General features: G+C 47.6%; 1 protein-coding gene across 3 annotated transcripts in view; it reads left to right on the forward strand.

The window, feature by feature from the left end:
- ATF6 (activating transcription factor 6) overlaps positions 1 to 13995 on the forward strand; it is a 74743-nt gene extending 60748 nt beyond the window's left edge. For all 3 annotated transcript variants that reach the window (XM_080348371.1, XM_080348372.1, XM_080348373.1), the window contains one exon: positions 11952 to 13995. In XM_080348371.1, coding sequence (XP_080204497.1) covers positions 11952 to 12160 — 209 coding nt within the window. In that variant the 3' untranslated portion in view covers positions 12161 to 13995. The remainder of the gene's footprint in view (positions 1 to 11951) is intronic.
- Positions 13996 to 15069: the final 1074 nt, after the last annotated feature.

Raw genomic sequence — 15069 nt, forward strand, 5'->3', positions numbered from 1 at the left:
AATTTACAGTTAAACTCCGGCTTTTGTTTTTAAGCAAGTCATGTTTGTTATGCTAGATTGAAGCTATTATTTTAGAAATATAACTATGCACTTGAGACCGGTTAAGTCTCCAGTAGATTTCATTCCTAAATTTGCTTTTATTGTAATTCAGAGTCTTGTTGGCTCATTACACCAATTCCAAATTGACATATAGGCGGTGCCTTTCTTGAAGTTTAAATGAAAACATCTGCCATTAGCCCTGTATTTACTTAACTGCTGTAAAAAATGCAGTGGGTTATAACATTGATCTTTGGATCAAAATAATCTATAGAGTACAGCCTAGCTAAGTCACTCTTCCTACCCCAAGCACAAGCCTTTTGTCTCTGCAGGACGCCCGCAGCTCTGCAGCACAGCACACACCACCAGTAGTCCTGTCCTTGCAGCACGCAAAGTGAGAACATGTGTACAGTCGCTCAGCACAGGAGACAGCGTTCAACATTTAGCCCAAGTAACCGCTTTCTTTAGTGCATTTCTCCCTATGATTAGGTCAGATGCTCTCATAGCTTGCCCTTTCTCTTGGTAGGAGCAGCTGTAAACATCTGTGCAGGTGTGTACTCACCATGAGTACCAGTGGCCTTAGAAGCAGTATAAAGACCAAAAAGGCCTTTTTTCTTCTCAGGATCACAGTGCAAAACAGTTCTCTGTATGTGAAAGTCCTTCCATCAATTTACTCTCTCTGAATTGGAGGTTGGTGTCTGTACTCTGAGCCAAGCAAAAGCGAGAGACGTGATGGGAAAGCCACTGGTGAGATGTGAGGCTCATTTTCTGGGAATTGGCAGCCATGATGGAGTAGTTTTGAATTTTATACAAATATTCTGGATAGGTCCTTAGTCTAATGTCACACAATGGGACTTGTCTTCATTCTGCTTTTGAGATACTTGTTTGTGCTCCAGACTCTCTGTAATTTGCATGTTCCTGGTTCTTAGGGAGCCCTGTTCTTCGAAGGGGTGTTTCTTTAATGAAACAGAGCAGCACAGTAGTCTCCTAAAGGCAGAAATGTACTGAGAACAGGATGGTGAGCTTTGCAAAGTCCACGTGCTCTGTTGTGTTGGCCAGCTTCTGATCACTGCCACTTCACTCAGCCTTCCTTCCTAGCATCCATCATCATACTGAGGTAACAGGCTTCAAAAGTGCTCTGAAATAATATACTTTCTAATCAAAAAGGTCAATAACAAATCTAGTGGTAAGGGGGTTTGATCAAAACTGGAGGGATTTCAGTGATCAAGCAGTGTGATTATTTGCATGCAGCTACAAAGAATGTTCTTTCAGCTGACAGCCACGTGCAAAAGCTGCTCACAGATGTCCGAGGCTGGTAGCAAACTGTCTGTGAAAAAATCCATAAGGCAAACAAAACCCACACAAGCTGAGAAGGAAAATGAAAACACAAGCTCTTTGGGCAGTGACAGTACTCTGTAAGTTGCCGTGTCTTGAGGTTGAATAAATAAAGTCTTCAACTTCTTGTGCCTTCCAGGGTCAAGCAAACAAAAGATGCCATTTCCGTCTTTCGGAGCAAGCAGAACTCCCAGTCAGTCATCAAATGGGGAAGGCCTAAACCAATACGTACCGCTAATGGCAGCTGACTTCCCTGAAGGTTGCCACTTAACATTTTGGGTAGCCACCTCTCTCACTCTGAGTTGCTTCAGAATGGTTTCCACGAGACAGATGGCCCCAGCTATCTCTAGCTGTTGTTGGTTTGTTCTTCTTTTCATGTTAGAAGCCAAACCTTGGTCCCTGTGGCTCCCTCTCACAGCTCCTGTCCTTGGCCCCACGCTGAGAAGCCCATGGCACTTCAGTAGGTACAGAGGACTCCTCTCTTGGCTGGATAAGCATGATCTGTACAGATACTTCTCTCCTTGTTTCTGCTTTTATCTCTGGATTTACCAGAAACTGCTGAGAACTCAGCACAGCCTTACAAACTATAGAGTATGAGCATAAAGCTCTGGAAGTTGTGTATGTAGGATTACAACTTATCTGTGAGATGAAAGAAGGGTGGTTTCTCAGGTTTTTTAAGAAGGTCACTGAGAATCCTTCAAAGCAGCAAGACCTCTAAACCATGATATAGGAAGATATATCTGAGATTGTCTCTGTGCTGTAAGTCTATAGGCCATTTTGAAAAGGCTGCCCTTCTGCTTCTTGAGCTGTTGGGCTGAGGAATAAAAGTAGTTTAGTGAAGCCTGACCAGGGAGAAATCAGAGCAACAGGTGATTGCTGAGCATGGACTACGAAACGTGGTGAGTCTGCTGTCTCCTGTGTGCTGTCATGAATAAGCAGCACGTTGCCTTACTGTGGGTCTGCTGTAATTAGGACAGTTTGCTAATGTCGCAGATGCACTTAAGCTCTTCTGCTTGTGTAGAGCTGTGCTGTGGAGGTCAGGAGCAAAATGGTGGCAGAACAGGTTTTATCAAGGAATTTTAACCATAGACTCTTAGTCATATTGTAAGGTGTTGCTATTCTCACTCCTTATCTCTTTTCAAAGTGATACAAAGCACAGTTCATCAAAACACAATAACCCCCCAAAACTTCCCAACATTTCTTTGAACATCAGAAATGATCGTTGCCTAGGTTCAACATTAAATAGAAGTTTTCAACAGATGTGGTAGTCTTTGAAAGATTTTGCTTTTCCCAATCATTGTCTGCTGATAAATGTTGTTTTTGACAGGAAGGAGAAGATTAAATTATTCAAAAAATTAGGAAAGAAATAATTCAAGAATCTGCACACAAAAATAATGGGATCAGTGTCACTTGAGTTCATGTTTATTTAGTTAGACAGGAAACGATCAAGAAATGAAATCATAAAGGCTTATTCCCCAGTGACTTTTCATAACAAGCTGTTTACCTAAATTGCTAAATAAGTAACCTATTTTTATGTATTCAGAAGAACAGGAAGTTGATTTCAGAGGATCTTCTGTGCATTTTTGCTGCTTCATTAATACAACAAAGAATATCTCTTGGGTTTTGAGTGATAGAGCAGGCCAAACCCCAGTGTGACTGGTCTTCCCTGTATAGACAGCATAAATGCTACGGATGGCATTTTCTTGGGAACATGCTGTTCATGAAGGGGGTAGAGAATGAGTCATAAATTAATTGGACTTCATTCTTAGTATTTCCAACGCCAATGTTGACTTCTTACACCAGATTGTTTTTTCCATGTAAAAGGCACACTTATGTAAAAATCCACAAAGCTGAAGAAAAAAGAAACCCATGACATTAGCTGCCAGTGTGGGTGCCAGTATGGAGTTGCAGAAGGAGCCAAATTCGGTTTAGAACTGAACAAGTACACGTCTCGCTGCAGAGACCCCCATCTTTTAGATGTTCATTAATGCTGGATGCTGATGCTGCATCAGAGTTTTCATCCCGCTCTGTGACATTAACGTTGCTGTCTCGGCTACATTGAATGGTGTTTGTGCAGCACATCGTAATTCTAGCCTTAAGCCCAGCTGATCTGCCTTAATACGTTTTCAAATGTCGTAAATTCAAGATTACATAATTCCTCTTAGTGTTAAATTATAGATGGCAAACATAGTTTTATGCTTGTGATACACAGGCCAACTCTGATTACTGGTAGCTCTTTATTTCTGCAGTGATCTGAAACATAATTATCCATAATGAGCTCACCCTGTAAAAACATTAAAAAATGGCAACAGAGCTGTAGAGGAGGTCACATTTATGAGTTCTGTGTTGAGAACATTGCTGGAGTAAACTGAGAGATTAGTACAAATGCAGCAGTCCAAGATGGGCTTTTTCAGTGTTTGGACTGCAGTCTTGAAGGAGGTTGCTGCCAGTGGGCCAGGGAGACTTTTGCCTTCTTCTTGTATCTCAGGTCTAGTCCTCCATGCTGCAGCTTTCCTCACCCTCTTCATACAGTCCTAGTGCTTTCTGAGCATCTTTTGGGCTTCATCTTTTGTAGCAGGGTTGCTGTAGGAAATAATTTGAAAAATACATCCTGAGTATTTTTTGGTCATCTACCACTTCATTGTAAACCATCTGGCTCCATCCTGTCTTATTCTGTAGTAACCCCAGATGAAGACACCATGGAATCACGGAATAGTTTAGGTTGGAAGGGACCTTCCAAGCTCATCCAGTCCAACCCCCTGCCATGAGCAGAGGCATCTTCACCTAGATCAGGTTGCTCAGAGCCCCATCCAGCCTGGCCTGGGATGTCTCCAGGTATGGGGCATCTACCACCTCTCTGGACAACCTGGGCCACCCTCAGTATAAAATATTGCTACCTCATGTCCAGCCTGAATCTCCCCTTCTTTAGTTTAAAATCATCACCCCTTATACTGTTGCAACAGGCCCTGCTAAAATGTCTGTCCCCATCCTTCTTGTAAGCCCCTTTTAAGTACTCAAAGGCCACAGTAAGGTCTACCATGGCACATCCCTCTTGGGCACATGTGCCCTCTGGATGAAGTGGATGAAGAAATGGTTGCCAGTCTGAGCTGCCCCTCTCCATTAGAAAGGAGGCACCTCTGTGTTAGAGCAGGACTGGGCCATTAGAGCTGTAAATCTCCCGTTGTTGTAGCTGAGAGACAGAAATCTTGGAAACAGACATCTCCCGTTTATTAGCATGCTGTGTTCAGATAGGCACTCTGCAGCATGTCTGTATCATTTATTTATTTTTTTTTAATTAGCTGGCAAATGCCTTGAATCAGAGAAGCTCACGTGGAGAAAAGTGCTTGCCCCATGCAGACAGAAGCTTCACAGACTTGGTGTTAAAAATGCACTTCTACGAGCAAGAGCTGATCACAGTATCTAAATAAATGAGGTAATTTTATGTATCCAAGTGAGACAGGTGGAAAATTCAGCTCACTCTTTGGATATCATCCAACCTATAAAGACATTTCTACTGTAAGTGAATACAGGCTCTCACCAGCCTTCCCTCTTAAATCAGTGAGACACTTTAAGCCTAGGGTACAAATTATATTGGTAGATGGAGAAGGTCCATGTCAATGAAAAAGTGATGCTGCCTTTGAAAAAAATGAAATCTAATAGTTAAATTACTTTTATCAGTAAGCACCTACAAATTGAAATAGTGAAGTCCATACTACAGTTAAAAGGCAAGGGCTAAATAAGAATAGGAAAACATATTAAAAGAAAAACCAATATGGCAAAATGCTGTCAAATTATATGAAGACTGACTAAAGATTAAAAGCTCAATGTAAAAGTGCTTAAAAGGACCCTAAAAAATCCAGCGGCTTGAGTAACACATTCAAGTAGATTCAGAGAGGTAAGAAGATCCCTTTTAAACAACAGACATTGTAGTCAAATGAGGGAATAGAAAAAGAGCACGATTTCTGGCAGACTAAATGTCAAACCATAAGAAGTCAAGCCAGAAAATTATGTTGAGGAACAGTGTGCCTGAGGCATAAAAAAATTAATAAAAACATTTTTCAGATGAAGCCTGACAGGGAATCTCTAGTGCCTATAGAGGAACAAGGTGTAAGAGAGCACTTAAAGCTCAAGTCAGCGTTGTTGAAGAGGAAAAAAGTTATTGTGCTGGTGTGAACTGCTGAGACTGTATAAATACCACGAGAATGGCAAGTGACAAATGAGGCAAGCTTTTTTAAAATAGCCCCAGGAACTGTGAAAGATCAAGTCTCACTTTTGCACAAGCTGGCTGAATCTGTGGGAGTTGAGTGTGCCTGGGGAGACACAGCAGGCTGGGAAGACCTAGTAAAGCTTCTGCAGAGCAAAGTCCTACCTCAGTGCTCCAGCAGAGGCCTTTGAGCAAAGCGAGTCTGAGAAGAGTGGTCTCTTCAGCACAATAACATACCTGAGTGTTCAAAAAACTTTGAAAAAAGCGGTTCTTCAGAAACTGCTAAAAGAAAGCAAGTTTTTGTGACTCAAGTGGGGAGACTCACTTGTGACTTGGTATCTTTCTGAAAGGTATAAATGAAAGGTGTGAGGGGATGGTCACGTTTTGCAATGAAGGGGATGTTACCCGTAGACTCTCATGCAGGTCTGTGCTGGGCTCGCTGTCCCTGCATCTCTAGGCACAGGCTAGGAGATCGTGGGAAGGGGAGAAATTCCATTCAGTAGGTGAAACTTGGTATGAAAAAGTGCAAAAGAGTTTACAGTTGAATTTGACAGCAAAGGCTGAGGAAAATGTTATAACAGAACCAGAAGAACCGTGAATAGTATAGATAAGGTGTCTGGGATGCAGTTGCTTACTATTTCATGTATCACCAAAAGTGTATGCTTGCCCTGACTGTTGGTCTGCTGCTGGTCACTCTTAGAGCCAGATGTGCAGGTCAGATGGGGCTTTGCTGCCAGGACTTTGCTCTCCTGCCTGTGCAGAACAGCGTCCTTAGGCAGTGCCATGGCTAGAAAAGGACAGCGGCCAGTCCAACAGCACAGCGGGGAAAAGGAGGAGCTTGGTAGCATTTAAAACCAAAGATAGCACTGGGCCAGCAAGGTTTTCCAGCTCTGCCAGCATCTCTGGGATGCTAGACCCATGGTGGGGACCAAAGGGGACATGCCCATGTCTGCTGGTCCCTCCCTGCTGCACTTGAGGCAGCAGTCCCCCATGTGCTGTCCTGCTCCAGCCCTTGTTCTTGCAAGAAGCTTCTACCAGAGTGCCCTTTGGGGCTGCTTTCCTGGCTACAGTTATTGGTCTTGTAAGTCATATGTCTGCATTTGCAGGCTGTGTGTGGGAGTTTGTTTGTGCTGTTTGTGTCCCCCACGTTGGCAGGGGATGGTTTGCCCAGAGCTGCTCTCTCCAGCCTCTGTCCTTCACTCCTAACAGAGCTTTCTGTGCAGCAAAACTGCCTTTCCTCTTGTCTTTGTTTTCTCTTCTGTTTTTTTTCCCTTGTCATTAGCATTGCCACAGCTGGATATATTTCAAATATGGCCGTTGTGCAGCAATGATACCCTGCCAACAACACGCAAATGCACAGCCAGGGCTGTCAAAAATGTCTCGGTATTTCCAAGAAATACTCTACCTGAGGGAGCTTTAAATGATGTGCCTGGGAGGGTCAACAATGGTGACGCTGATCTTCTCTTCTTGAGATGCCTGTTGGCTCCCACTCCAAAACAAGAGTAATTGCAGTAGATCCACACAGGACCCTTTCCTCTGTAGTTTATACTCTTTCTCAGAGAGGGAAGTGAGCATCCAGCATGAAAGGAGATTGGAAGGGGAGGTCAGAGATCAGGTGGGAAATGGTCCCCGGGTAGAGTAGACTTCCTTCCCTCTTCCTGAGACCTCCCAGTCTGGACCAGGTACTGGAAGCACATCTGGCACAGATCTGCTACTGACCACATTGCCTGCAGGCACCAGCCTTTTCCAAAAATCACACAGTGGTGTAAGCTAAGGGCACGTTGTGCTCCTCATCCACGGCCAGTGCCCATCTCTCCTGTGGCTCCATTATTTCCTTAGGAGGCCACAGAGAGCTAGTTTCCTCCAGCTTTCTTGCTTGCCCCTTGGACAACCCCTGGCACCACTGCTTCAATGGCTTAGATGTGGGCAGAGACCCTGTCTCGTGCTGTCAGCTTGTGGCTCATCAAAGTAATTTCGATTATGCGGATCCGGTGTTTCTGACCATGGCTGGCTCACTGTTTTTGAGAGGTGCTTGGAGACCCAGACCTCCCTTCACCAGTGTCAGGGCTGAGGACAGCTGTGTCTGCAGAGGTGAGACCATTGCAACTGGTTTGCTTGGCAATAGTTCCAAGCAGGAATTTGCTTTTAAAAAGAGAAGTTATTTGGGTCACAATATAACTTTCTCCCTTGCCTCAAATAATCCTGTCTAACAAGCAAATCTGTAAATATTTTAGGAACCCTGCTGCCTTGTTGCACTGAGCGTATTTTTAGTCTTTGTAGCTGTTACAGTAACACTGCTTCGTTTATATACTTATTTGGTAGTGTATAGCAGCCCTTTGGGTGGAAACACTGTCCAGATGTGCTGGGAAGGACAGTTGGGGCTGCTCAGTGTGGATGAGATGGAAGATCATAGAGTGACAGAGCAGAGGAAGCCCCTGAGTTGTGTCTGGTGACAACTGCAGCCCTTCAGCAGGCCAGCCCCAGAGCTGCGCACAGCTTGCGGAACTCTGTGCTGCCCCAGACATAAGCTCTGTTTTGCGCTATAAATCGTTTGAGCAGTTTGGTGCTAAATTATTCTTTAAACCAAACTGCAGCATCATCAGCTTGGTACAGCTAGCACAAAGCAACCAGGTGCTGGAACTCATCCAGCAGCTCTTTGAAAGCTGCTGGGGTTCCTGCCAGTGGTGTGGATGGGGCTGCAGAAGGCGCTCCGAGTGTAAATTAACACTGACACTGCCTTTGGAATCTGGTGTGGTGGAGCAAGCTTTCTTGTTAGAAGGAAACGTGGGGAGTATAAAGGGTGTGAGTAGCTGTTAATGGTTTTAAAAGAGTTGGTGTTTTAGTATCACCTTGTGCAGAGATAATTTCCTGGCACGTAACTTTAACATAAATTATGTGAGCACAGTGTGGGAGTAGAGCTGGGCATGTTGTTTCTGCTGGGTGGCTCTGTAGAAGGGAAGGAAGGCAGGGAGGCAGGCAGGCAGGCACAGCGGTGTTCTCACTGCTGTCTGAACCATGGGCACTGGCTGGGGTGCATCCCTACTCTGAGGCAAACGTCAACTCAAACCTCACTCAAAGGGCTTTGCCCAAGTTGCACTGCCTTGTCTTTGTCACGAGCAAAGAGCAGACGGACAACTGTGGCAGCTTAGTTGACGTATGGTGGCTACTTTGTGAACCTGGGCTCTGTGATCAGTCATGGTCTGCCCGGAGGGGCTCCAGCCATGAAGAAGCACATGCAGCTCACAGAAAGGCAGGGCGAGAGAGACCACGAGCAACCGATGAGGTAGGTGAGGTTCTCAGGGACACGGTTTATGGGTGAACTTGGCAGTGTTAGGTCAATGGTTGGACTTGATGATTTTAAAGGTCTTTTCCAACCAAAATGATTCTATGATTCTGTTACTGCAAGTGCCTGTGCCTGTGTGGAGGAAGCAGGGTCAGGTACCCTGGGTCTTGTCTGATAGATGATCATCCAGCCTTCCCTTAAAAACTGCCAGTCACATAGATGGTCTCCCAACAGTTTAATCCAGGGCTTGTATTTCATTATCATTAGAAACTTGGTCAAAGATAAAACTGTTTCTCTTGAAATCGAGCTGATTATTTCTAGTCTTGTCGTGCCATTGGCTTATGCAAAATGATCCTCTCTAGTCCTCAAACCTTTTCTGCAATGCTTCTGCCCAGCCCCATTTTGTACTTGTGTTTCCCAGTTCTCCCGAGTGTTGTGCTTTGCTCAGGCCTTGGTTGAAATGCATCCTGAAGATTTTGGACAGCTTCTCTCCTTTATTTAAACTGCAGTCTAATCCAGTACTTCAAGGTGGTTGAAATCTCTCCAGTTCAACATCTTCCAGAACTCTTATAAGTACATGCTCTATTCCTCATCCAGATCATGAAACAGTTTAATGGCATCGAGCTCAGGATGGAGCCATGTGGAATCATTTTTGCAATGCCTGCCCCTGTGACAGTGAGCTAGTCTTTCCAAACATCGGGTTGTGCTGGCTGCATTCAGGTCACGTTTGCTTATTGTTTTGCTGGGAGCATCAGCCCCTCCACCCTCTGGGTTGGAGTGGGCCGGGCAGGGCTTTCCGATGTTGGGCAGGCATCCTGGAGCTGGCACAGCTTGCAGGCTGCTCCTTGGAACACAGCTGGTCCAGGTGCCCAGCAGCATCACCAAGCAGCAACTGCTGTCTTTGCTGAGAATCCCACCTCTTCTTCTACATCATCTTGGTGCTAATGATAATGAGAAGGGCTGCTAGAAATGTCTGTGTTGGGAGTTGAGCCATTCCCACTGCTGTCCTCATCCCTCTGGGACCCTTTGCAGAGGCTTCCTCCAGCAGTTCTTCATCAACAGCACTTTCAACCCAGAAGGGGAAGGAATCAGATACTTGTGTTTAATTCATACGCACAGGGCAGGATGCAGGCACTTTGCGAATGTTTGAGTTGGGTGTGTGGGTCTGGCCAGAGAGGCTCGTTGTGAGCCTGACTCCTCACAGATATCTCAACTGTGATGGCCTCAGAAGACACAGCACCTCTCACACAGGAGAGCAGAACTATGACTTAATCATGGCCCACAGAGTTGCGAGGGGAGCCTGTGCCAGCTCTGGGAGCAGCAGGATCCCGTCTGGCTGAGGTGGGCTGGTCTGGTTCCCATGCTGCTACCCACACAGTGCAGCTCCAGCTCCCTCCCTCGCACGGGCTCCTCTCTGGGATCGCTCTTCTCCTCCGTGTTCTGCTGTGCCAAGGAACCCGGTGATATCCCGCTGCGCTGGCTGCTGTGGGCAGTGGGAGAGTCTTACTGCCTCGCCGAGAGGTTTTCCTGGACCTGGTTGCCATCCCATCCCACCTCACCCACTTGTGGCTTTGGAGCACAATTTCTCCTGTCAAGCTGTCGTCTTTGCAATGTGAGAGCTGAGGAGCTGCATTTTCAGCTTGCTGTGTCACAGGGAGCTGATCTGTTCCTGTTTGCTCTCTCCAGCCCAAAGCCAGGCTCCTGCCCCCCGACAGCCTCTCCTTGTGCCCTCAGCTGCTCCATGCAGCCTTATCCTGAGCAGCACCAGCAGTCCAGCCCTCTCCATCTGGTCCTGAGCCTCCTGGGTGAGAACCAAGAGTACATCCGAAGGGTGAGAGAAGGAGTGACGTGGAAGAGTGGCCTCAAAAAGGGTCCCAACTGGGCACAACACCTAAAGCTATGACAGGGCTTTATCAGCAGCACCGTGGCCAGGAGAGGTGAGGCTCATGTTAGGGTGTTTAGATCAGCAGCACAGAGACATGCACAGCTGCTCCTGGCCTCAGTCACTCAGTGGCACGTACAGAGCTTTTTCCATTTCATTTCTGCAGGTGGGAGCTTTGATTTCCCTTGCAGGCTCTCAGCTTCCTTAGCAAGGGTTTACTCCTGCTTTTCATTACTGTACCAGACGTACTTGATCTAATGGCTTCTACAGGTGGCGTGGGGTACAAGAGGGTCTGTCCGCGGTTGTCAGCTGTCATCCAGAGTCAGAGTTAATCCAGGAAAACAGTAAAAATCAGTAATGTATATTGCATTCCTCTAGTCCATACGCTTTCTATTAGGTGATCTGCCATCCTTCTTAGCACAGAAAGAAAATGCTGCCGATGGCAGTCAGTGTTTCTGACTGAAAAGCAAGGGTTGGTCGTGCCTGGAAATCCGATCTTGGCTCTCGCATTCCTGGACACAGTATCTATGCAGGGAATAGTCTCCCACCTTTAAATCCAGGCAGCAGATGCTGGCCATGTGCTCAGCCCCTGCCTGCGAGCCCAGGAGCTTCTGCAGCAGCCGACGTGCCGGGCCAGGGGCCGCGCTGGGGTGGTGCAGCCCAGCATGTCCTTGTGTCGGGGTCCTGCACGGTAATGAGGTACAGTTAATTCTTCTGAGAAAGAGGATTTTGACTTTTTTTTTTCTCAGTAATCCCGTGAAGAAATTCCTCTAGATCCTCAGTGTCAAGAGGGTTACAGTATTCTTAAAACAATAAAAAGAAAGTGAAACATTCAGCTTTCGTAAGTAATCCCTATCTTCAATCACCCCTGCACTTTAGTGGCTCGAGAACAACAGTTCAGTAATAAATGTTATACAAGGCAAACTCTGGTGGTAATTATGTGCAGATGAAGAAGTGGAAAAGACATTAATATCTAGGTGTGACTGCACATGGTAAGCATGGCCCAGGCCCTTTAAGTTGTCTTGAGCAGGCTGAGGCTGCACTGTGAGATGGAGCTGCAAAAAGAAAGGGTTCCCCCGTCCAGCTCCTGCTCCAAAAAAAAAAAAGGGTCCAGAAAGCTCTGCTTTTGGTGCCATTAGGTCACTAGCTTGCAGGGGTAATTCTGACTTTTTTTTTTTTTTTTTTTTTTTTTTTTTCCCTTACTTTTGCAGAGAATGTGATCAATGGGCAGGACTACGAGGTGATGATGCAGATCGACTGCGAAGTGATGGACACCAGGATCCTCCACATCAAAAGTTCATCTGTCCCTCCTTACCTCCGAGAGCAGCGCAGAAATCACACCAACACCTTCTACAGCTCATCTCCCTCGGTCCCAGAGATGCCCCACACCCTGAGGGCGATTGTCAAATCCCTGCAGTAGCTCCTGCGATCCCGGCATGGCCCCTGCACCTGAAATACAGCAGCTCCTGCTGCCAGACTGAGCCCCTGCACTGGTGGCTCCCTGGGGCTCGTGGCATATGGCACAGACCCCACTTAGCCCGTTCCTGTGCCTGACCCTTGCTGCAGGCTGTGTCCTGCCTGGGGCTCATACAGCTCTGCCGGGGACAGGCCGGGTGACCCGCAGTGCGGTGTCCGGTGCCGGGTGCTGCACGCTGCTGCAGCCTGCTGCCTGCATCAGCAGCCTGGCGCTGGCACTGAGGGGCACGGGCCATTCTTGCTACTTATGCACTGTCCAAATTTGTGGTGTTTTGTTGGTTTGGTTTGGTTTTTTTTTTTTTTGATCCCTGTTAAACCTTCTCCTGAGGTGGGTGCTGAGCACTGGGGTCCTGCTGGTTTCTTCTCCAGCCCATGCGGCCACATGGCAAAAGCTGGGGCTTGGCCCAAGGGTGGTGATTAAGTGCAGCACAGGCATTTCTAAAGATTATGCTGCTATTCTTTTTAGTTCCTTTTTTTTTTGTTTTTTGGTTTTTTTTTCCTTTTTTCCCTTCCCCCCCCCCCCCACCCCGTTTTTTCCTGTTTTCCTGGTTTTCTTTTTTTTTTTCCCCTCTTTTTGTTTTCCCCTCTTTTTGTTTTCCTCCTTTTTTTTTTTTTCCCTTTTTTCTTTTCTTTTTCCTTTTTCCTCCTCCCTGTTTTTTGTTTGGCTTTTAAGCGTTTTTATTTTTTTGTCATATTTAATGCTTTTCACAGCTGACGGCCTATGGAGCAGCACAGCCTGTTTCAGCTCAGTGGGACACAGCCACAGCACCTTCCTTCTGAAACACAGACACATGTTGACAGCCACGCAGCCCCTCTCTGCCCTGCAGCACCACCAGTCACCCCTCCTGCAGCAGAGGCGCGTTCCGTTCGCCCCCAGCACCAATCCGCTGGCCACGGCTCTTGCTGCCATCACCAAGCCCACTCAGAGCTCTGGGAACCAATGCCCGGTTTGTCAGCCAAGCCCCAGCTGAACTGGGCCGAGGGCCTCCAGCGCCCGGTGCGCTGTGGTGCTCAGCTGGGATGAGACGCCAGCGGAGCGTCGGCCTTTCCTAATGACTTCCGCATGTTACACTATTTTTTTTTCCCCTTTGCAGTTAGCACAGAAGATGATGGGCTCCAGTTTGCCAGCCAACTGCCTTTCCTCCATTGTCTGAACCACTGACTGATGATGTATTTTTTTTACTTTTACTATTATTAATATAATTATTATTATTTGTGTGTGTGCCTGTTCAGAGATAAAAGTTGATCCTGCAACAGGACAAACAGCTCAGAGGAGGAGGGTGAGGAGCAATCCAGCCTTTGCAACACTATGGAAAAGCTTTGCCCTTTGCCACGTAGTCAGGGTGAGCTGCACAGGCCCCCCGGCCCCTCGGCACTCACGCTGCTGGGAAGCAGCCGCACTCGGCGAGGGGTTTGGCCGCGCTCCTTGCACCAGTTCTGTTTTCCTGGCCCCGGCCCCACCTGACTGTGGGCCAGCGCGCACAATAGTCAAAAATAAAACCCTGGCGGTGCCCCAGCCAGAGGCACACAGCTCTCCCGGCTGCTGTGGGTGAGTGTTTGCTGCTGGGGAGCTGGGGAGGGGACCCGGGGGTGGTGGCTGAGAGTGGCACAGCCTGGCATGTTGGAAAGGGCTGCTGCCAAGGGCTCAGGGACTGCAGTGGCACCATGTCCCCAGCCAGCACCTGTGGGCACTGGTGGTGGAGGGCACCCCTCGTCCTGGGTAGTTCTGTTGTTTCCCTAACACTGATGGCAATAAAATTGTTCTTTTATTTATTAATACTTACTTAGTATTATTTTGCTTGTTAATACTGTTTTACTTAAGCGAGTGGCACTCCCTGAACCAACCAAAATAACCCTGTGCACCTAGAGGGTGAACCAGACCCAAAGAAGGCCCCGAACAGCTGCAACAGTACTTGATCTTTTATTATGGACAGCAGGTAAATACAAGATTCTGCTGGGTGAAGGACAGGGGCTATGCCGCAGTGAGGGGTTCCCGAAAGCCAACAGGAGACACAGCAGGAGCTGGAGTGGCAGCAGGATGGGGAGCGAGGGCTCCCCCAGCCCTGAGGGGCCCCCCCCAGCCCCACAGCTCCCCGACCTGGCAACCCCACACCCGGCCAAGCAGAGCCTTCGCCCAGCAAATGCCATAGGGGACTATTTCAGGTTACAAAATGAACAAACAAAAGCCATCTACACGCATTTACAATGTCCCCCTCCTGCTGCCAGGTAGCCCCAGATGGGAGTCAGGGCTGGGGGTGTGCCCAGCCCCCCAGAGCAGGTTGCAAAGGGCAGAGTTGCGGCCAGAGGGGACAGTCCTCAGCATAAGTGCCAGCACCAGGGGCTGCCAGAGCTGCACTCTCAGCCCCATTGTACAGCATGATCTCCGAAGGGCCTGCTGGCCATCGGCTGGGTTGATGGTCCTGAGAGATGGGACATCCCCATGGGACACGCACGCCCTCCACCAGGGCAGACGGACATCAGTATCCTGCTGCGATCTGGTGCCTGCAGGAGAAAGGCCAGCTTCGCACCCGGTTCTGGGGCTCCTGCTGACCATCTTTAGCTAAAAACCTCATCAGGAGAGCAGCATCTCAGCCACCTCCTCCTCTACAGGCAGGAGAGCCAGGTCTGCCCTCCAAAACCCTCCCCACGGGAAGGAAAAAAAGAAGTAAAGTTACAGCAAAAACAAAGGGGGTGGTTCTGGCCTGGGGATTGATCTACAATCCACCATAAAAAAACGAGCTCAAAACAAAACGCATCATTTACTCTTTGATTTGTACAAAATAACAATAAAAATAATAATAAAAGGTGCTGGTGGCCCCTGGCTCGCAGTGCCCCACTGTGGCGGGGTGGGTC

The sequence above is a fragment of the Nesoenas mayeri genome, assembly GCF_963082525.1.
Source record: "Nesoenas mayeri genome assembly, chromosome: 8".
NCBI classification, from domain to species: domain Eukaryota; kingdom Metazoa; phylum Chordata; class Aves; order Columbiformes; family Columbidae; genus Nesoenas; species Nesoenas mayeri.